The sequence below is a fragment of the Lissotriton vulgaris genome, chromosome 10, assembly GCF_964263255.1.
Source record: "Lissotriton vulgaris chromosome 10, aLisVul1.2, whole genome shotgun sequence".
NCBI classification, from domain to species: domain Eukaryota; kingdom Metazoa; phylum Chordata; class Amphibia; order Caudata; family Salamandridae; genus Lissotriton; species Lissotriton vulgaris.
This window is the reverse complement of record NC_141698.1, coordinates 466,066,707-466,089,632: the sequence shown is the minus strand read 5'-3', so window position 1 is coordinate 466,089,632 and position 22,926 is coordinate 466,066,707. Positions and strand designations below refer to the sequence as shown.

Sequence of the window (22,926 nt, the reverse complement as noted above, 5' to 3'; positions counted from 1 at the left end):
TCTGTAACTGGTAAAGCAACCGAGGAAGCGCTACCATCTTAAAGATTGCTGATCTACCATAGTGTGTCAGCGGCATGCGCGACCAAGTCTTAATATCTGCACCGACTCGCTCCCATACCGGCACCAGATTCCGCTCCCAGGAGGTGGCCGGCATCTTCTGAGAAGAACACCCCCAGATACTTCAGGCCCCCCACTGCCACTTGAAGCGCGAACGCCCAATTGCCTACGTTCACCCGATTCCCCAAAACCCACAGCGTGGATTTGCATGGGTTCATATACAGCCCGACGATTCCCTAAAGATCTGCATGATCTGCAGGAGGCGTGGCCCCGTTCTATCCAAGGTCATAAGGAAGAAGAGGACATTGTCCGCATTTAAAGCGAATATAAAGCGATCCTGTCATACAGCGATCCTGTCACCCAGTCACCCACTCAAAGCCCCTGAGCTGTGCGTCCATGCGCACCCACGCCGCCAACGGTTCCATAGCCAAGGCGAATCAATACGGCGAGAGGGGGCACCCCTGCCTGGTGCCGCGTCTGACAGCGAAGCTGTAAGAGACCGCTCCTGTCACCCGAACCAATGCTGTCAGGTCTGTATATAGGAGTGTCCTGTAGGACATGAAATGGGGGCCAAGATTAAGTCGGTGCAGCAGCGCGAACAAATAGACCCAGCTCAGAGTCGAATGCGCCCTGTCCATGTCCGCTAAGAGGAGCGCCGCCTGCTCCTCAGTCTGTCGGACAGCCGCCATCGCCACATGCGCCCACCGTATGTTATGCCTGGTCGCTCTCTGGGGCATAAACCCAGCCTGGTCCGGGTGCACGAGTGCTGAGATGTGAGGCAGGCCTCATCTAGTACACCCGGGAGAGCCTGGGCGTGGAAGGTGCCCTGGCAGAACCGATGTAGCACCTTGCCTGACTTGTCTCCCCATTTCCATATCCTGCTACGGGTTGCCAGCCAAACCTGTCGGCCCTCGTCCATCAGGAGGGCAGCATAGGACTGTTGCGCCAGGAGCAGCTGCCTCACCACCTGCCCCTCACCTGCTTACCGGCTCTTGCGCTCAAGCGCCTCTACATCTTCCTCGGCCCGTACCAATTCTTCCCTGCGCCGCATACGGGCCGCTGCGCACCAGGCTATATCCACCCCCGCAAGGTGGGCTTCAAAGCCACCCATAGTGTCCCGTCACTGGAGACAGACCCATCATTAACGATAAGATAGTTTGCAGCAACTCCTGCTTTTAAAGTAATTTTCTTCTGGACTGCTTTCAAGGTATGCACCTACCATTCTAGTGCTTTCTTCCCTTGGGTTAGAGGTTTCAGTTAAGAATCTATCTTTGCAGCTTGGTCCAGGCACCATCATGAACCATCTAACTTGCCTATTTTCAGTCCTGAATAAAGAATGAAATGTATTATGCAACTGGGACCAGAAACTCTACAGACCATCCTGCCTGGTGCCGAGGCTGATTAGTTGGAGGTTCTCTTATTCCTGTTTCTAACCTACACTTTGAAAAGTACTTCACATGCTTGCAGTTTCTTCCTCCTAAAAACATTCTGGTATTAAGATGGAAAGGTGTACTTCTTTACAGCAGCTGCAGATTTGGAAGCTCTTTTAGACAAGACAGCAAGAGCGCACTCTTTAGTATAAAGGAACTTGCCTAGGTTTGGCTCTTACCTTTATTCAGATATTTGAACATTCATGGTAGAGTAATGGATTCACTATTTGAGAGAAATATGCTCTTAACATAAACAGGCAAAAACATAGAAAAATTACAATTGCCTGTTGTGGCAGCTAAATCTAGGTTATTTTCTGCACTCACAAACGTGTAATGCCTTAGAAGCTAATCCTAACTACATGAGAAGGAGGCAACGCAGGGCAGAGTTAGTAAAATTATATTTATAGTGAATTTTTCTTCACCTATTCCATGATATTCTTTCTTCACAACACCCAGCCCGCCATCTTCTCGGTCAACATAAAATGCAACAAACCTGTATCTTGGAAATACCACAGGAAGTAGATGCTGCAGGTAATGGGTGAATGTTACACGCATGGGTTTATTCTCCAATATAGAAGTTTCCAAATTTCCTTTAAAGTAGTCGTATAGAAGTTTCCAAATTTCCTTTAAAGCAGTGGCATTATTTTTTCAAGCACATTTTTGTCTTGCCCTATAGAACAGACAATTCACAGCCAGTTGTGATGGAGCTATGCCAAGGGCAAACCACATTGGAATTAGTATGAATGTGTTTTTTTTGTTGCTTTTTTACTTTACTGTGTTTACTAAGTAGTAAAGTCCCATTGTACAAAATGAATAATGTACAAGTACACATTCTTTTCATAAAGCATACATCCTTTAGAATCTCATCTCATTACTTTTTCATAATTTATTCTGTCCTATTCCCCATTTCTGTTCATGCTGTTCTTTTTTAAGTGTTGATTTCTATGTGTTAATGAATATAAACATGGACAACAAAACTTTATCTTCTGTAGGCGCATTGGGTGTAGTCACCATAGACCCTTCTAACTTTGATTAGCCCAGCAGACGTCTTCATAAATTGTCCTTGTTTGCTTATTTACGGCTCTAGGTGTACCTTTTAACCTCTCACTGGGGGGGGGGGTAGAGGTTGATATATACAGTATTGTTATGTTGTTTTTAACAAGCCTGTTTTTTATTTTGTAGGGGGAAACTTGGTAAATACCCGCCATGGCCTGGAAAGGTGAGTCTACCCATATTTGTATTGAAAAATAATTCTTTGCCTCACTTTGTTTAATTCGAAATTTGTTATCCCATTTTCAATATATGATCAAGTGTTCTTTCCTAATCAGGTTGGTGAAGTACAAACCTCATTTTGGTCTGAAATGTTGATTTGTGCTTTTTTCCACATAACTGGAACTGTGCATTAACCTCGACCTGCATTGAAAATTGTGTGAAGGGGACACTATGGCAGTGAGAAGGGCATAAATAGAGTTCTGCAGCTATCCCCATAGCCCAAACATTTTTTTGCAGTAAAAATTGAAGTCAAGTTGGATGTTTGAAGCAAAAACGTTTTTGCAGCGGTGTGTAGCAGTCTGTAGAAAAAAGCTAACGTGTGACACTTTATTAAGATCCCAGGACAATGAGACCTATTGAGGGCTGCAGCTATAGAGAGAGTAGCAAGAGTTCAGTGGCAGGCTCCACATCACCAGAAAAACAATGCAGCAGAGTCAACGCTTATTGAAGAACCTGTAGCCATCTTTCACCTCGCACCGGCTGACAGGAGGAGTGAATCAGGCCTGGTACACAGGAACAGCAATGCAGCAAGATATTTGTGTAGATTATTCCATGCAAAGCACAGGAGGATGACAGTAGTGGAATGGTGTCCTCCCCGTGTAAAGGTTTTTGGGACCGGTCACAAATGAAGGGTTTGTTAGACAGCACTGCGATTGGTGCACACACTTTTTATTTTTATTAATGTGTTTATTGGCATTTCATAAACAAACAGTCCCAAGGGACAAAAAACAGGCACGAAGAGCATGACAGCAGTACTGTAGCATTAGAACATGCACAATTCAGTCAGCAGTACTTAGCCCCCAGTACAGAAAACAAGGTTGACCATTACTTGTAGCACATCCCCATATCATCCCCCCACCCCTCGTCACCCCCCCCCATTTCAGCTCAGATACAGATAGGGTGGCATTCTGGCTGGTGTTTTCCCTAAATAAGTGTCTCCGCGTCAGTGTGGTGCGTGTCATCCGCTCGCAGCCCCCTTGTCGCTGGAGTAGTTTGTCGTGTCCGCGTCTGTTGCGCCCTGTAGGGATCTACTCTCCAAGTATAGCGCCCAGTAGTTCTTAGGTCTATTGCGAGGCGGTAACAATTTGCTATACAGCTCAGTCTGTGTACAACAGTATAGCATGTCTCTGGACCACTGGGAAAGCGTCGGGGTCGGGCCCCTCCTCCAAGTAGTCGCCACATTTTTCTTAGCGACCAGAAAGGCCATATCTACAAGCCGTCTATTTTCCGGTGGTATATCTTTACAGAACCCCAGCAGGGCCAGTAAAGGGGAAGGGGCCAGCGCCCGGCCTGTAACTCTGTTCACCTCCCCGTAGACAGCGCACCAGAAGTCCGAGACCCTCGGGCATAGCCAAGCCAAATGAAGAAAATCCGCAACCTGGCATCCGCACCTCTCGCATCTAGGGCTCTCCCGCAGTCCGTACCAGAACAGGCGCGCTGGGGTGTAATAGACCCTAATCAGCAATTTAAAGTGCAGTAAGCGATGCCGTCCATTAATCGACACCCTTTTAACGTTTGCGCAACAGTACCTCCACTTATCCTCAGGCAGCTCCACCTCCAAGTCCGTCTGCCATGCCAAGCGAGGCTTGGCGTATTCCATCATTCGCTCCGTAAGTGTAATGAGGTACACATTCGTTATTAATTTAGTTGGCGCCTTAGCATTAACTATGTATTCATAAGCCAAAACCGTTTGGGGCTCTGTCATGTCTTCCCCCAGCAGCCCCCTCGAGAGATGACGGACTCTGTGGAACTGAAAGCGGGGGAGAAGGGAGCCCTGGGCTCCCTCCAGATCAATCTCTTCCCAAATTCGGGCCCTGCTGTCCACAAAAACGTCGCCCATTATAGTGATCCCCAAAAGGGCAAGAGCAGACAGCACTCCCATATCCCTGCAGGGATCAAGCCAAGAGCACCAGGCCAGCTGCGCCTGTGGGGCATAAAGCAGCGAACAGGCTTGCGCATCCATCAAATGATACCAAGCATGTGTCACTACATTCAGTGAGTCTAATATACCCGTTCGGCGGTCTCTGGGACGAGATAGTAGCGCCGGGAGGGGGGGTCGGATCTGCAACTACCGATTCTATACGCAGGTGCGGTGTATCCGCCGAGCCGTGAATCCAGCCATACGCATGAGCACTCTGCGCAGCGCGATAGTACAGTTCCAGGTCCGGTGCATTCAGTCCACCCTCCTCAAACGGGCGTATGTATCGACCATGCCACTCTAGGTTGCTTCCCGGCCCATGTTAGTCGCAGTACAAGAGCATGAAGCTGCCAGAAGAAGGCCCCCGATAATGCCATGGGTTTGTTACTGAACAAGAATAAAAATCGTGGGAGAACTACCATCTTCAGTAGAGAGATGCGGCCCGTCAAAGACAAGGGGAGGTTCATCCATTTATTCACTTTGTCTTCTAGACTAGATATCGCCACCCCATAATTCTCTTTGAGAACTACCTCGGAGTCTGTGTGCAGCCGAACTCCTAAATAGCGTACCGAGTCTGTGGTCCACTGAATAGGATATTCTGCGTCAAATCTCCGAGTGGCAGGCGTCAGTGGGAACATTATCGTCTTGTTCCAGTTCACATGTATCCCTGACAGCGAGCTGAATAATACAACTACGCGAAGCACTGTCTGTAGATTTTCCTCCGGATTCTGCACGTACAGTAGCGTATCGTCAGCGTAGGTGGACACTATCAAGTTGTACGTGGGGAAGCGGATACCGCGATGCCCGTGGTTTTCACGTAATGCACACGCCAGAGGTTCAGCAACTAAGGCGTATAGTATGGGCGAGAGGGGGCAACCCTGCCTGGTGCCGCGGCCGATGTTGAATGGATCCGACGTAAGCGAGCCTATGCGAATCCGGGCCGAGGGGGAGAAATAGAGGATATTTAGCAGTTGGAGGAAGAGGTCTCCCACCCCCATACGACTCAGCACGTGCCTGAGAAACGGCCATTCGACAGAATCGAAGGCTTTCTCCATGTCTAAGAAGACCGCTACCGCTGAGACCTCCGGATGTGTGTGTTGGAATGCGGCAAACACCGACCACAGATTGTAAGTGAGGTTGCAGCTAGGGTCAAGGCCCGCCTGCTCTGGGGCAACAAGTTTGCTAACTGCCTTAGCCCGTTGATCATCAATCATTTTTGCAAATATCTTCGCATCGACATTGAGCAACGAGAGCGGACGATACGACGCACAGTCCTCAGGTGGCTTTCCCGGTTTAAGAATGTCAACTATGATTGCCTCCTGCATCGTGGGTGGCATCTCTCCTGCCTCCGCCATTTGCTCGACTAGCGTCAATAGGTGATGGATCAGCAAGTCAGAGAATGCTTTGTAGAATGCCACTGTTAAGCCGTTGCTACCAGGCGCACTCCCAGATCTCATTGAGGATAGTGCCCAAACGACGGACCAAGAACTCACGGTGTTTATCAGTCAGCCATGGGAGCTGGATATGTGTCAAATAATCTAATATGCGTTCCTCTGGGTCCGGCCCCCTGGATGCGTATAGTGATGCGTAATAATCCCTAAAACGATACGCCACCTGTTCTTCGGGTAGGAGGTCGCTAGTCATGGGGGACCTTAGTTCAGGTAATGTTGCGCTGTGCCTACGCTGCTTCGCCAGTCGCGCTAATACTGTGCCTGGCCGTTCGCCCTCACCATAGGATCTAGCAATGGCGTACTTGCCTAAGTGCTACAACTCTGAGTCCGCCTCCTCGTAATACTCCCGTAAAGTTTGAGCTGTAAAAGCTCTGTGCTAGAGTCATGTAGACGACGCGCCTGGATGTCTGAGTTTGTTCTCAAGCAGGGACAATCGACCTCTGATTGATTTGAGAACGCGCGCATGTTTGGCTATGGAAACTCCCCGTATATAGGCCTTTAACGCCTCCCACACCGCCAAGAACGAGTCCACCGAGCCAACATTTTTCGAAGAATTCTTCTATGGCAAAGCTAGTTCTGCTTTGAAAGCGCCATCTAACAACGAGTAATGGGGGGAAACACGAGGTAAAAGGGGGAGGACATCTCGCCGGCGTGCCAATGGTAATGAGAACTGGAGAGTGGTCAGAATAAGTGCGTGCCAACGTACTACACGTCCGAACTAGGGAGTAGAGGTGTGAGGTGGATAGCCAATAATCAATTCGGGTGTGAATATCATGGGGAGCGGAGTAGTGAGTGTATCCTCCCCGACTAGGGTGCCTGGTCCTCCACACATCCTGCAGCCCTTTACGCGTCATCTCTATCTCCAGTACCTTGGCAGAGGCCGAGGGGCGCCTATCCGGACCGTCCGATCTATCCAGCATGGGTTGGCTAGTCATATTAAAGCCCCCCCCCCCCCCCCCCCCCCCCCCAAGAGTACATGCTCTCCACAGTGATTTTGCACTCTCGATGCCAGCGCCGAATAGAAGGTAGGACAATCATAGTTCGGACCATAAATATTAACTAAGTGGAAGTCTAGGCCTTTTCCTACGCATCGTGTGATGGCGTAGGGTCCCTCCTCATCCGTGGCGATTGGGGTCAGCGTCAGCGAAGCTTTAGGATTGACCCAGGTCAACACACCCCTGGCATTCAAAGTGAATCCTGCCGCATGTATATTGTTCGCCAAACCCCTGTATCGTAGAGAGGGGCTGTCAGGGCGCAAGTGAGTCTCTTGTAGGAGTGCTATATCTATCATGTGCCTATGCAGGAATTGCAGTACTCGTCTGACCTTACAATGGTCATTCAGGCCTCTGACGTTCCACGTAACAATGAAAGTGTGTCCGCTGCGTTAGCTTGTGTCATCGTTGTGTATGTAAGTGATCGTGTATCGAAGTCTGTGCCTGTGTCAAATAAGATGTCTCTGCAAAACTGTGCCATGAATATTCTCATTCGTGCTAACAACTAACAACCCTGCCCCCCTCCCGCCCCCCCTTCCAACAACGCACCTATGCAGTCGTGTCCCCCCCCCAACCACGCCTCCCCCCCCCCCCCCAGATCCTCCCACGCCTGCCCAACCCCAACAAGGCCGCGGTCTTCCCTCCCTCCCACATAGGACTCTGCAATCAACCCCCCCCATGAGAAAACCAGCACATAGGAACCCCTCTATGTAGAGTGTAACACGCAGGGGCAGAGGTAGTACACTAACAGTAAAACTAGACTATTTCTTCACATAGTCTCGTCACCCCGCCTCACCCCCCGCTCCCAAACAAAAGAGAAAGGGATAGCAGATAAGTACATACATCATCTTCGTTCCCTGCGCACATGGTGAGCAGCGTTTCCGCTTAAGTATACTATGCTTCCCTCCCAGGCTATAGCATAACATTTACATTGAGCCCAAGGCAACCTGGTCAGGTAGGGGACTCGGCACGTGTCATTGTAGCCAGTGCTGGCGCATCTCCGCATTGTACCTAGGGTCATCATTCCCCGAGGCAGTGACTACCCACAACTCGTTATAGTAATGTAAAGTAACAGTGGCCTCCAGCCCGACCACAGCCCCCCTCCAGCCCACTCAGGAAAAACCCTGGGTTCTGAGCTTGGTATATCACAGGGGGAGTAGGGCAGAGGTGTGCATCAGCCATTACCACCAGGAACTATAGCAACAATGATAGTCAATACATCAACAGTTCCCAGCCCCACAAGACCAGCGTGTCCTCGTCTCATGGTTCAGTGATTCGCCTCAGTCCTGGTCTTCCAGGGAGCCCTCCATCGAGTCGTCAGTACGGCTGCTTGCCTGTGAGTGTCTCTGTTCTTTCCGCCATTCCTTAAGGGCTTTCTGTAGTGCCTTCGGGTCGGTAAATATCATAGACTTCCCTTGTCTATTGACGCGCAGCTTGGCCGGATATAGCATCGCGTAGTCCGTTCCCATGTCCCTGAGTATACGTTTCATTGACACGAACTGTCGTCTCGCCTCCTGTACTTTCGCAGTGAAGTCGGGGAAAAGAGATAGCGTTAATCCCTCATAAGTTAGCGGTTGCTTCTCTCTCGCGAGCTTCAGTGCCGTGTCGCGGTCCCAGTAATTAAGGAGCTTGGCTATGATAGGACGCGGGGGCGCCCCAGGCTTAGGTCTCGGTCCCAGGATGCGGAGCGCTCTCTCAATTACGAACATCCCAGAAAAGGCTGACTCTCATAGTAATTTTTTCAGGAGCATTTTGTCGAACAGTTCCATATTCCCAGTCTGCGTTGTCTCCGGCAGACCAGTGATGCGTATGTTGCATCTGCGGGACCGCACCTCCAAATCATCAGACTTGTCTTGCAGTAGTTGAATGACTCTGCCCAGCTGCTTGTGATCTGAGAGAAGATCCACGCACCATGGCAGCAATGTATGTCGTCCGGGCCCAAGTGCGTGACCGGCAGTAATTCAGCGCTGCTTGTTCGCGCTCACCTTCACGAGGCGCAGTCCTCCAGGGTCGTTAGATGTTCACCTGGCTAGCAGATAGAGGCTCCGCACTCCTCTGCCGCTAAAAGCACGTGGGCCTCAGACCACGGCCCACCAGGGTGACCGTCCTGCATTCGTCCCTCCGGCCGATGTCGATCCTCCATTCGCCCTGGTGGGGGTACTGTAGCGTTTGTAGGGGGCCGGCAGCAAGAGGGCCAGCGCTCGGTCACAGGGAAAGATCTCTATTCGGCAGTGTTATGTCCGGCGGCAGGGTCCGCAGAGGCCCAGCCAGAGCCGGGCGCTTGCGTACTGGATCGAGCCTCGGGTCGGGTGTCCCTCCCGGCATGCGCCCCTTGCTCTCCAGCCGCTCGCTCACTGCCACAGATAGTCAGGGGGGAACTGATTCAAGACTCCGGCCGCCGTATCTCACCGCCACTCTTCCAGGCCACTCGAGCCCTGCGACAGTGCCGTGGAGACCAGGGGAGGGTTCAGCGACTCGCACGTCACAGGCCTCTCCACCCACAGTCACTCGGCGCTCCCAGACTCGGTAGGTAACAGCTCCTAGGCGCCAGGGATTCGGGCAAAAATCGGCCACAGACCGCCCCAGTCTTTACGATAGCCGAATCCAGTCAGCAGGAAGTGTTCAGGTACCGCTATCAGCAGGATAGTGATCAGGATGGTCTTGGAAGCGGGGGAGCTCTCGGCTCAGGCAGCCATTGTGGTTGCGAGCTAGCTCCGCCCCCCATTGGTGCACACACTTTTAAAAGATAGGTTCGAGGCATGTGGGCTGCTGAATTCATATCTGTGCATAGATCTCCGCCTAGTGTTGGGTCTGGATGATCACACATTGTTGTCCTGGAAGAGTCCTCGAAGTATCACGAGATAGGTGGCTCCTCACCTGGACTACAGTGCGCATGGGCATAGACTCCATCCTCAGATTGATTTTTTCCGCCATTGGGTTCGGAGGTATATTGGTTCACTCTAGTCGGAATCGATATAAAACTTTCTTAAGGCCAAAAGGCCTTTAGCTTCTCGTCGGTATAGTCTTGCGTTTGGTGCCCGATTCTTCCAGCTCAGTTCCGAGCCGGATTCCAGAAAGCCGCGTGCTTTCGACGCTGAAGGCCCAGTCGATGCCAGAGACCTTATCGACGCCAGAGACCTTATCAACGGACCATCATGGAACGGAGTCTGTTCAAGAGATGTCCCGTGTGCAACTCCAAGTATCCCCACATCGACGTCCACCCGGTGTGCAACAAGTGTCTGTCGCCGGATCATGATGAAGCCAGCTGCATGGCTTGTTCCCGTTTTCGATCCAAGAAGACTCTTCTGCATTGGAGGCCCAGCAGACTGCACTGGCGCCTGAGGACATATTCGATGCCGGGTATGATGAAGGAGCTGACCGGGAAGTTCGTGAGAACCTGTTGAATCCTGCGTCGGAGGTCGACTCCAACTACGACGCGGATGTTGAAATGCTCGACGCAGAAGAAGTCGTCGACTAGGTAGGAGACGACGACGGGGCCTTTAGGGCCATGGAAGATAGCTCGAGCGAGGAGCTAACTCAAACTGACATTGGGGCCGAAACGCTTCAGAAGGCTCAGGTCGAGGGAGCGCCACTAGGCCTTACCCAAGATCTTCCAGTGAGTTCTACGGCCCCGCCTTCGGGCTCGGCTACGGACATTGCTAAGGAGCCGCACCCTGCGAAATCGAAAGTGAAAATACCGGTCTCAACGCAAGTGAAAGCACTGGTGCCCCCATCAAAACAAAAAGTGCATATTGCTTTGGTCGGCTCAAAGCCCTCGGACCTGTCGGCACCGACGAAGCAAAAGGGCGTTATCGACCTGAAGAAACAGCTCAAGGGCATCGACACGAAGTCTGGCACGCCGAAGACAAAGGTCAAGGCAGTCGAGCCAAAGAAATCGGCACCGAAGACGGTCAACACCGACAAAAGGGCTCAGTGATCCGAAGGTTCTCAAGACTCCGCGTCGACAAGATAAGGCCAAGAGCGGACCGACCCACGAGTCCACGTCTAGTGGTGCCTCGAAGGATTCCGTCGAGTCGACGCAGCCGTCCGCCGTTTTCTCCAAGCAAGTGGCGGACTCCCTAAAGCGCATCAAGGACAAGGCCTCGAGTGTCGGGCCAAAAGATCCTCCACCTTCGAAACCTGTCGATAAACCTCAGAAGGCGTCCACCCCCGTTCACTTCACGTTGCCGCCGAAAGTGGCGCCGAAGGCTTTCGCCCCTAGAATGGCCACCAACGTGCCCGAGAAGGTGTCCTCGGTGCCGAAGTCGACGACAGTGGTCCCGGTCTTAAAGCATCGACCATCCTCGTTGGAAGAACAACAAGAACAATTTAGCGATGCCGAAACAGGCAGACTTTCCCATCATAAGCGGAAAATTGCCCCAGAACAGCCAATGGAGTCCTATAAAATTCCACTAAAGAAGAAAAAGAATTCCACTTCGACCCATTTTCTTGTGGAACCGGTTTCTCCACATGGCCATGATGTCTCACCCACTTATTCAGATGTGGACACTGGGGAAGGTGATGATGATGAATACAGCTATCCTGTCTACACTGAGCCAGATGATACCAATGAACCCTGGGCAGCTGCTGCTGACCCAGGTGATCCTCACTCTACCCCAGACACTCAGATGTATGCTGTAAAAAGGTCGCCTACACAGGATTCAGCTGCGTTTTAATGCCCTCATTGAAAGGGCAGCGAACAATCATGACGTCCAGCTCCATGCTGACCCCATTGAAGTGGACTTTCTTTTTGACACCTTTTCCCTCTCAGGCAGAGTCTTGACAGTTCTCTCTATGTTGAAGGGTGTCTTGAAGCATGCTGGGGAGATCTTTAAGGAGCCTACGAGAGCCAGGGTGATAAACCCTAGAATTTGAAAGAAGTTTAAACCGGCACCTAGTGACCCTACTTACATCAAGGGACAGTTGCTGTAGGACTCTCTTGTTGTTTCTAATGCCCGGAAGAGGGCTAATTCACAAACAACGGGTGATGCTCCGCCCCCAGATAGGAATCTAAGGTGTTTGAGGCATCAGGGAAAAGGGTGGCAGCTCAAGCGGCCAATATCTGGCGCATTTCAAACACACAAGCACTTCTAGCCAGGTATGACAGGGCACATTACGACACACTGGAGACCCTGTTACAGCACCTGCCAGATGAATACAAAGAGGCAGCTGAGATGCTCATCCAAGAGGGGAAGCTCATATCAAATGCTTCTATTAAATGTGCACTGGACGCGGCAGACACCGCGGCATGAGCTATTAACACTAGTGTCATGCTGGGACGACATGCCTGGCTCAGAATCTCAGGGTTCAAGCCAGAGATACAGACCACCATTCTCAATCAGACAGTAAACCCTGATCATCTATTTGGCCCAGAGGTGGACACCACCTTGGAGAAGATCAAAAAGAACACAAACTGCTAAGTCCATGGGGGCTCTGCAGTCCCAGCAGTTCCGGGGTGGTTCTTTTCGTCGCTCAAGCACTAGGGGTGTTTCCAGAGGCCAGCTCTCCCAAACCACACAGTACTATAAAGGCGGCATGCAGACCACATACACCAAACAAAGTCGAGGTGGATATCGTGGAAACAGCGATAAAGGGAGAGGTCGTGGTAACAACACTCCAGATCCTCTGCCACTAACAAACAGTGACGCCTTGTCAATGCCCCCCGACCACGCAACACCTGTCGGGGGGAGACTTCAACAGTTCCTGCCAGTCTGGAAGTCCATCACCACAGACAGGTGGGTCACACAGCTTATACAGTACGGTTATTGTCTGCAGTTAACATCCACTCCACCCAACATACCCCCAAGACACCGTCCTATGTCCGCCGAGCATTTGCACTTATTGCAGCAGGAGGTCCTCGTCATGCTGCAAAAAGGGGCAATCAAGCTCGTGCCTGTGAAAGAAAGAGGCACAGGAGTTTACTCACTGTACTTCTTAATACCAAATAAGGACGGGTCCCTCAGACCCCTCAATCAGTACATTCTATCGGAGCACTTTCACATGCTGACCCTGCAGCAAGTCCTACCGTTGCTCAGTCAGGGGGATTTTCTCGCAACTTTAGATCTGAAGGATGCGTATTTTCATATTCCGCTACACCCGTCACACAAAAAATACCTCCGGTTCTCCATCCAAAACCAACATTACCAGTTCAAGGTTCTACCTTTCGGGGTCACCACGGCACCCAGGGTGTTTACAAAATGCCTGGCGACGGTGGCGGCACACCTAAGGAGACAAAATATTCACGTCTACCCTTATCTGGATGAATGGCTCATCCAGGCAAAGTCAGCCCAGCAGTGTGCAGCCCACATGTCCCACACCATTCACCTTCTTCACGGTCTGGGATTCTCACTGAATTACCCGAAGTCCCACCTGCAACCCGCCCACATACGGCAGTATCTGGGTGCGACGATAAACACTCTGGCAGCCACAGCACAGCCAAATTCAGTGAGGGTCAGCAGCATTCAATCGCTGATACAAAAATTCAGACCTCAGCACTCGCTACCAGCGCGAGTGTTCATGCAGTTGATAGGCACGATGGCCTCCTGCATTTCCATAGTCCCGCACGTGAGACTACATATGCGTCCGCTTCAGGAGTGCTTAGCACGTCAGTGGACTCAGGCTCACGGACAGTTGAAAGACCTAGTGTTGGTGACCAGTCGTGCATACAACTCTCTGCATTGGTGGAATCCACAAAACCTTTGCAAGGGACGACCGTTTCAGGAGCCTGTGCCACAGATCATTTTGACGACGGACGCTTCTCTCCAGGGATGGGGAGCTCATGTACTCCACTACACTGTGCAGGGACTATGGACACCACAGCAAAGGAAGATGCACATCAATGTTCTAGAACTGATGGCGATCTTCATGGCAATGAAAGCCTTCAAAGTACATCTGTGCAACAAGGTCGTGTTGATCCGGACGGACAACATGACGGCCATGTACTACATTCAGAAACAGGGAGGAACACACTCTCCACAGTTGTCTCATCTGGCTCCGAGCATGTGGAAGTGGGCCATTCAGAGAAACCTCTTCCTCATGGCAGAACACCTCCCAGGCAAGCACAATCAGATGGCGGACCTGCTCAGCAGGTACAGCCACCAAATGCATGAGTTGGAGATGCATCCAGCAGTACTCCACCTGTACTTCCAAAGGTGGGGTCATCCAGAGATAGACCTGTTCGCCACAAGGGAGAACGCAAAATGCCGAAGCTTTGCCGCCAGGTTTCCACACCCACAGTCGCAAGGCAATGCGATATAGATGAACTGGTCAGGCAAATTTGCGTACGCTCTTCCCCCAGCACCTCTAATACCGCTGGTGGCACTTAAGCTGAAGCAGCACTCGATGACTCTCATCCCGGTTGGTCCGACGTGGGCTCGCCAACCATGGTACACCACGTTTCTGGAACTGTCCGTGGTACCGCATCAAAGGCTGCGCCTCACACCCAGACTTTTGACGCAGAGCCTTGGCGACATTCAGCATCCAGATCTGCAACGGCTCAACCTGGCGATCTGGCTCCTGAGGTCTTAGAGTTTGGCTACCTCAACTTACCTCCTGACTGTATGGACATCATCGGGGAGGCAAGGAAGCCCACCACCAGAGCATGCTATGCCGTGAAGTTGAAGCGGTTTGTCATTTATTGTGCAGACCACAACATTACCCCGCTCGATGCATCTATTCAAAACATCATTTGTTATCTCTTACATCTGTACAAATGTAATCTGGCCTATGCTTCCATTCGTATACATCTATCCGCGATGGCTGCTTATTTCCAAAACAGACAGCACCTCTCACTTTTCAGGGTGCCTGCTATTAAAGCCTTTCTGGAAGGACTCAAACGAGTCATTCCTCCGCGGACGCCACCAGCTCCCGAGTGGAACCTCAATGTGGTCCTCACCTGGCTGATGGGTCCCCCTTTTGAACCACTGCATTCCTGCGAGATTCAGTTCTTGACATGGAAAGTGGCTTTCCTTTATAGCGATTACGTCGCTACGACGAGTTAGTGAACTCCAGGCACTAACTATCCAAGAGCCATTTATTCAGATTCATTCCAACAGGGTGGTGCTTCGCACTAACCCTAAATTCCTTCCTAAGGTAGATTCTCAGTTTCATATCAACCAGACTATAGAACTACCTGTGTTCTTCCAAAATCCAGAGTCACTTGCGGAGAGAATGCTCCACACACTTGACGTCAAAAGGGCCCTAATGTACTACATTGATAGGACCAAAGATTATCGGAAGACTAAACAACTATTTGTTGCCTTTGCGCCACAACACAAAGGTAACCCCATTTCCAAGGCTGGTATAGCCAGGTGGATCGTTAAATGTATTCAGATCTGCTATCAGAAAGCCAAACGCACTCTCACCATTCCAACCCGGGCCCTCTCCACCCAAAAGTTGGGGGCCTCCATGGCTTTCCTTGGAAATATTCCTTTGGAAGACATATGTAGAGCAGCCACATGGTCTACCACACACACATTTACAAAACATTACTGTGTTGATGTGCACTCCAAACAGCAGGCAGCTGTAGGGCAGGCTGTTCTAAAAACACTTTTCCAAACTGCTGCAGCTGGCACGGGCGGCCACCGGTAATGGAGGGACTGCTATGTATTCTATGCACAGATATGAATTCAGAAGCCCACAAGCCTCGAACCGAATATGCTACTTACAAGTATGCATCTGTTCTTGGCATGTAGGGCTGCTGACATTCAGATCGCCCGCCCTCCTCCCCGGCGCCTGTAGTGGCTGCAGCATTCACGCATACTTCTAGCATGGTCATCATTCACGTAGTTTCACTCCATCTTGGCCACAATGGCTAAAAACAATCTGAGGATGGAGTCGATGCCCATGCGCACTGTAGTCCAGGGGAGGAGCCACCTATCTCGTGATACTTCGAAGACTCTTCCAGGACAACAATGTGCGATCATCCGGACCCAACACTAGGCGGCGATCTATGCACATATATGAATGTCAGCAGCCCTACATGCCAAGAACAGATGCATACTGGTAAGTAGCATATTCAATACATTCCTTCTTTAGGAGTGTGGCTTACATGCGAAATAAAATGTTCGAGGCATGTGGGCTGCTGAATTCATATCTGTCCATAGATCGCCGCCTAGTGTTGGGTCCGGATGATTGCACATTGTTGTCCTGGAAGAGTCTTTGAAGTATCACGAGATAGGTGGCTCCTCCCCTGGACTACAGTGCGCATGGGCATCCTCTCCATCCTCAAATTGTTTTTTTCCGCCATTGGGTTCGGATGTACTTTCTCGACTCTTGTTCGGAAACTTTGTATTGACTCTTTCCTAAGGCCAAAAGGCCTTCGAAGCGTCGGTATTGTCTCGTTCGGTGCCTGTCTCTTTCCAGTTCTTCGAACCGGACGTCGGAGGCTGCTTCTCGCTTTCGACTGCAAAGGCCCAGACTACGACGACGATGGATCGGAGCCCGTTTAAACGATGCCCCGTCTATAATTCAAAATACCCCCACATTGATGTGCACCCAGTGTGCAATAAATGTTTGTCCCCCGAGCACGACGAGGCCAGCTGTATGGCCTGCTCGAAGTTCCGCTCCAAGAAGACGCTTAAACTTTGACGCGCAGCAAGACAGTCAGCGCAAAAGTCGGCACCCGAGCCGGTCAACATCTTCGAGGCCGGTGACGAAGAAGGTGCCAAAGAAGTAGAAGAAGAAGAGGTTCCTGAAGAGCAGTTGGTACCAGCGTCGGAGCACGACTCCAACTTCGAGGTGAACGAGCAGGTTGAAGAGTACGTCCACGAAGAAGACGTCTTCGAGGTAGGGGACGACGAAGGGGCCATCAGAGCAGTCGATGACTACTCCAGTGATGAGCCAGGCCCAACCGCAGTAGCGGGCCTATAACTGACATTACGCTACCTACGGCTCAGGTCGAGGCATCGCAGAAAGCCCTTAGCCAAGATCTTCCTTTACATTCTATAGCCCCGCGTCCAAGCCAGGCTAAGAATACATCGAAGGAGCCATCAGTCGGTTTTTCAAAATCGAAACCGAAACCAACGGAGCCAAAATCGAAACCGAAACTACTTAAAATGGTGATCGGTTCGACGTCGACGCCAGTCAAATCAAAGACTATCGACGACCCTTCGGCGTCGAAAGGGGCCGTCCACTCGAAGACTGGAGCGTCGAAGCAGAGCTCGACCGTCAAACACGTCACCTCGGCGCAGTCGGCGTCGATGTCGACGCTCAAACATGGCAACAAGACCAAAGGCCTCCAGACCAAGAAGGCCGTTGAGCCGAAGATTTCAGCGCTCAAGCCACTGTTGAGCAAACAACTCGAGTCGAAAACCAAAGCTGACCCGAAACAGCAAGTGTCGTCGATGCCTAAGACCGGGCATGCTACACACCGGGAGCTCGAGTCGACGCAATCAAGCAAGCGTCCTACTCAGTCGCCGAAGCAGCTCGAATCGACCACTACGACAAGCTCAAAACAAGTCGGCCACCCTCCGATTAAGTTCGGACTACCACCAACGGCTCGAGCAAAGCATCTCGAACACCACAGAGGCACCGACCCTTCAAAGACGTCGTTGGTGCCTTCGAAGCCCACCCATGAAGGGTTTGTGTTCCACAAGCCCTCCTTCGACAACCAGTCGAAACTCTTCATCGACTCTGAATCGGGGAGGCTAACCATCCATAAGCGGAAGATCGCACCTGAACATCCCTTGGAGGGTTACAAAATTCCTCTTAAACGGAAGAAAGACTCGGCCACCTCACCAGTTCTCTTTGAACCCGTTCAGGACTATCCACAACAAATGGTATATTCTCCAGCAGAAAGCGAGGAGGACATGGGTGAAGACTACGGTCAGGCGGCCTTCACTTATCACACTGACACTGATCAGGACGAACCTCAACAGTGGTCTGAGGCTGTAGATCAAACTGTGGACCCTGATGATCCACAAGCTGCACCTGACGCTCAGTCCTACAGCGTCAAAACATCGCCAACTGAGGACACGGCGGCGTTTAACGCTTTGATAGACAGGGCAGCCCTCAACCATGACGTGGAAATGCAGGTTGAACCTGTGGAATAAGATTTCTTGTTTGACACTTTCTCCACCTCTGACAGATCCACTAAGACTTTGCCTATGCTTAAAGGGGTCCTCAAGCATGCTGCGGACATTTTCAAAGAACCTACAAAAGCAAGGGTTATCAACCCACGGATTGAAAAAAAAGATATGCCTGCTCCAGTGGACCCCACCTACATCAAAGGCCAGCTCCCATTGGACTCCCTTGTTGTGGCCAATGCCAGCAAGAGGGCAAACTCGAAAACTAGTGGTGACGCTCCTCCTCCAAACAAAGAATCAAAGATCCTGGAGGCGTCAGGAAAGCGAGTGGCAGCACAGGCTGCTAATGTTTGGAGGATTTCAAATACACAGGCCCTGTTGGCTAGATATGACAGGGCTCACTACGACCCACTAGAACAGCTGTTGCAACACCTGCCTGATGTTTACAAGGAGGGAGCAGAAATGCTTATACAGGAAGGGAAGTTGATTTCTAATGCATCCATCAAATGCGCACTGGATGCAGCAGACACGGCAGCTAGGGCCATCAACACTGGTGTAATGCTAAGACGTCACGCATGGCTCCGCATCTCTGGATTCAAACCCGAGATTCAAACAACTCTATTCAACCAGCCGGTTAACCCAGACTTCCTTTTTGGTCCCGAGGTACACACAACACTCGAAAAAATAAAAAAGGATACTGAGACAGCGAAATCCATGGGGGCTCTGCAATCTCAGCAGTTTCGGGGGCAGAACCTTTCATCGCTCCGGTAATAGGGGAGCCTCTAGAGGACAGGCTTTACAGCAGGCCCAGTACACCAAAGGAAGCACGCAATCCACCTATACAAAGAATACCAGGGGTGGATACCGTGGGAACAGCGCCAAAGGCAGAGGACGTGGCAATAACAACGCCAGATCCTCCGCTCCCAACAAACAGTGTTGCCTTGTCACTGCCCCCGACCATCTAACATCTATCGGGGGAAGACTCCAGCAGTTCCTGCCAGTCTGGGAAGGCATTACCACGGACAGGTGGGTGAGACAACTTATCCGATACGGCTATTGTCTAGAACTAACCTCCACCCCCCGTCCCCCCCCCCGCCCCCCCCACCCCAACATACCCCCAAGGCACCGTCCTATGTCCGCAGAGCACATGCACTTATTGCAGCAGGAAGTACTCTCTGTGAGAAGTTGGCCTGATATGCAGTGCTCACTATTCTAGTGATCACTATGTATCAGTCCAAACGACCTTATTGATGATTGGTTGTAAGTCAACCTTATGGACCAGCTATCCTAGTAGCATGGACAAGAGCAGTCTTTAGGCTAAACTCTAGAGGGCGTGTTAAGCCAGCTGTTATACCATCACATATACCCCTTGAACACCAAGTGAAAGGACACCACACAAGTTATGAAAATAAAAGGATATTTATTTATAACACAACAACCCTGGATTCTTTATGAGGACAGGGTGCTAAGCACAATACAAAACTCTTAAAGAAATACTACAAGTCGCACAATTTACGCAAATGCCCGAGGGGCACGAAAAACCATCTACTATGGAAGTGGAATGCGAATCACTAGCAGGTAGGTAACAGTTCTCAGAGACTTTAGAATCGCTAGGCCTACAATGCTGAACCCTTAGTTTAGAAGCAGGAGGCCTAGCGGCGCCGGGTGCAGAGTGGAAACTCTCACGCGCAATGCGGGAAAAAGTCTATGGATGCTAGCAAATGCAAAGTTAGTGTTCTCGGGCGAACCAGACTAGATAGGTCAAAAACGAAAGTGGATCTAGACACTTAGAGAGTGGATCTACGCTGGAGCACCGTGGTACTCTGTTTACCTAGCCCAGGGGCTGCGGCTGCATAGGGTTCAAGTGTCGTCTGGAATCCTCGTTGACGAACCAGGAGCCTGAAGTGGAAGTTGCTGGCAGGCGACCAGTGAAGATGTTCCGGGCTGATCCAAGGACTGGATCAGTGAAGAAGAGTACCTGTAAGCAGAGGGGACCGAGTTCCGAATCACTAGCCAGTGATTAGGCGGGCACCAGGATGGCACCGGACAAGGTCACCTCGACCAGGTGAGTGGGCGACGCTGGGCTCTGCAGTCTCTCGGACCAGGAGGCGTTGTCGGCGACCAGGATGGAGGTGCGAGCTGTCCCACGGAGGTATCTGCCGTCGACGATGCTGGACCCAGGATTGGGGCAACAACTCTTGGCAAATGCAAGCCCACGTGGTGGACTCAAAATGGCGTCTGGAGTGGACCAGGAGGGTCCGGGGTGCTCCTCTGTTGGAGGGAAGCGAGAGCTAGTCTAGAGGAGCTAGACCAGCGTTGAAACAAACGTAGGACGTCGTCGGGAGGGTCACTAGCCAACGGGCAAGTGACCGGACAACGTGGCAAGCGACACAGAAGCAAAAGGGCCCCACGCAGATCTGGTGGATGCTGGGGGGCTGGACTTCGGTGCTCGTGCTGCTTGAGGTTGGGGCTTCTCTTACCCCAGTGCACCCACTCGAGGGTCCCTCGGCGGTCGTGCTGGATCGGTGTCGTGCTGGTTCTGATGGTCACCAGTTCCTCTGGTCTCGTCGCACCCACGGTTCTCAGCTGGGCTGTAGAGGCAGGTAGAGGTCCGAGAGGGCAGGGAGTCCGGGACGCGTCGTGCTGGTCGGTCTGGGTCCGGAGGAAGGACGTACAGCAAACCGCAAGATACTTAGTTGGTGCCTGCTGCTGCAGGGTGACTACTCCTTAGTCACAAGGGAGAAATCTTGAGAAGAAGTCTTGAGTTCCTTTCGTAGAAAGTAGTTTCAGGATTCAAAGATGATCTAATTTGGAAGGGTCCCCGCTCCTACCTTTATTCTAAAGAAAGGGGCTGGCACGCGACTAGGTCCTGCCCATGGGTGGGACCAGGAAGGGGGGTGGTTACACCCCTCTCCCCTGTCCGGACTTTCCCCAGCTCAGGGGCTGGTGTGCCCCTGGAACTGGTCCAAGCCGGCAGATGCATAGTGAGCACCGGGGTGCCACTTGCATTCACCTTCCTATTCAGCCCTGCCTACCTAGGATACACAAAACCCTGTCTGGGATGGTGCTAGCACCGCACCTGACAGGAAACCCTTTGTCCAAGCTCTCCTCGCTGGAAGGACTCCCAGCAGCAGGAGGTCAGACTTGTGTCTGTGGTGGCAGCATCCATTTTGTGATGCTGAGGCTCGAGTTAACTTTAACCGGGGTTCACAGTTACATACATGTCGTGTCCCTCTAGAAGGGTGGAATGCTAACCCCGTCGCCAGAATTGGCGAGGGGTTAGTATTCCAATTCGTATGACACCTTACTCGACATGTTTTGATAAAGCGATACCAAAGATAGCAAATAACCGCGAGGATTATAATGCACTTAAGAGTATATGGTACGCGTTATCATAGAACAGCTATTAGGACTTGGTTCCGCAAGCTGCAGACGGACTCAGCTCATGCCAGAGCACCATCTCACATAATTCCAAGCACTCTGCCTTCAGGATTGTTAAGGCCTGCCATAGGAGTGACTGATAGGAATACATGTGTCTATTTTAGGGTTAGATATAGGTATACTATATCTAAAGCAAAGGGTGATTACACCACCTTGCCCCAGCTGTCGTGCAGCCAGTTGTGTCAGATTTAGATGGCCAGCCTGGGGTGGCATAATACATGCTGCAGCCCCGGGTAGGCCCTGGGTACACCTATGCCCTGGGTACAGGGTCTGATAAGGTGGCCCAGTACCAATTGGTAAATGCACCTAAGGTACACAGGTCAATTTATAGAGAGAACAGCTAGGCTGTGGGTCTGATTAGCAGGCCCACAGCCAGGGAAAGTCGTAAACCAGTGAAGCAAAAAGCAAAAATCTGGGGTGAGCATAGGATTGCAGACCCTACTCTCCTACATGACCCCCCCCCCCCCCCCCCAACTTTGGGACAATAAACTAACCTTGACCGGGTGAGCCTTCTTGCTCTAAGTGGAAATACCTGGAGAGCCCATCTGCATTGCCATGATCAGTGCCAGGTCTATGCTCCACTGTAAAATCCATCCCCTGTAGGAAAATGGACCACCTAAGCAGTTTGGGGTTTTCACCCTTCATCTGATTTAGCCACAAGAGGGGCTTATGGTCGGTCTGAATCTTGAAATGAGTGCCAAACAAGTATGGCCTCAGTTTCTTCAGGGCCCAAACCACAGCAAAGGCCTCCCTCTCAATAGCTCACCAATTTTTCTCTCTGGGGATCAGCCTTCTGCTAATAAAAGCAATGGGCTGGTCATGACCATCAAAATTCAGCTGAGATAGAACAGCTCCCACACCCAACTCAGAAGCATCTGTTTGGACAATGAATGGTTTGGAGTAGTCTGGACTCTTTAGGGTAGGTGCTGTGCACATGGCCTGCTTTAGGTCATCAAATGCTTTTTGATAGCCTGCTGTCCACTGAACTTTCTTTGGCATCTTTTTACTTGTCAGGTCATTAAGTGGAGTCACAATTGATCCATAATTTCTGACAAATTTCCTGTAATAACCAGTCAGGCCCAAGAAAGCTCGAACCTGAGTCTGGGTGGTTGGAGGAGCCCAGTCCTTGATGGACTGTATCTTGCTCTCCAGTGGCTGAACCTGGCCTCCACCTACAAGGTGGCCCAGGTATACAACCTGTGTCTGCCCTATCTGGCACTTTGTGGCCTTGATAGTGAGACCTGCTTTCTGCAGTGCCTCTAACACTTTCCTCAGGTGGACCAGGTGATCCTCCCAGGTGGAACTAAAGACAGCTATATCATCAAGATATGCTGCACAGAA

The 22,926-nt window shown here is 51.2% G+C and overlaps 1 protein-coding gene across 2 annotated transcripts in view; it reads left to right on the top strand.

Annotated features, from left to right (window-relative positions):
• The window catches only part of GLYR1 (glyoxylate reductase 1 homolog), a 526,825-nt gene that overhangs the window by 88,751 nt on the left and 415,148 nt on the right, over nt 1–22,926 (top strand). For both annotated transcript variants that reach the window (XM_086941330.1, XM_086941329.1), the window contains exon 2: nt 2,670–2,706. In XM_086941330.1, coding sequence (XP_086797456.1) covers nt 2,670–2,706 — 37 coding nt within the window. The remainder of the gene's footprint in view (nt 1–2,669; nt 2,707–22,926) is intronic.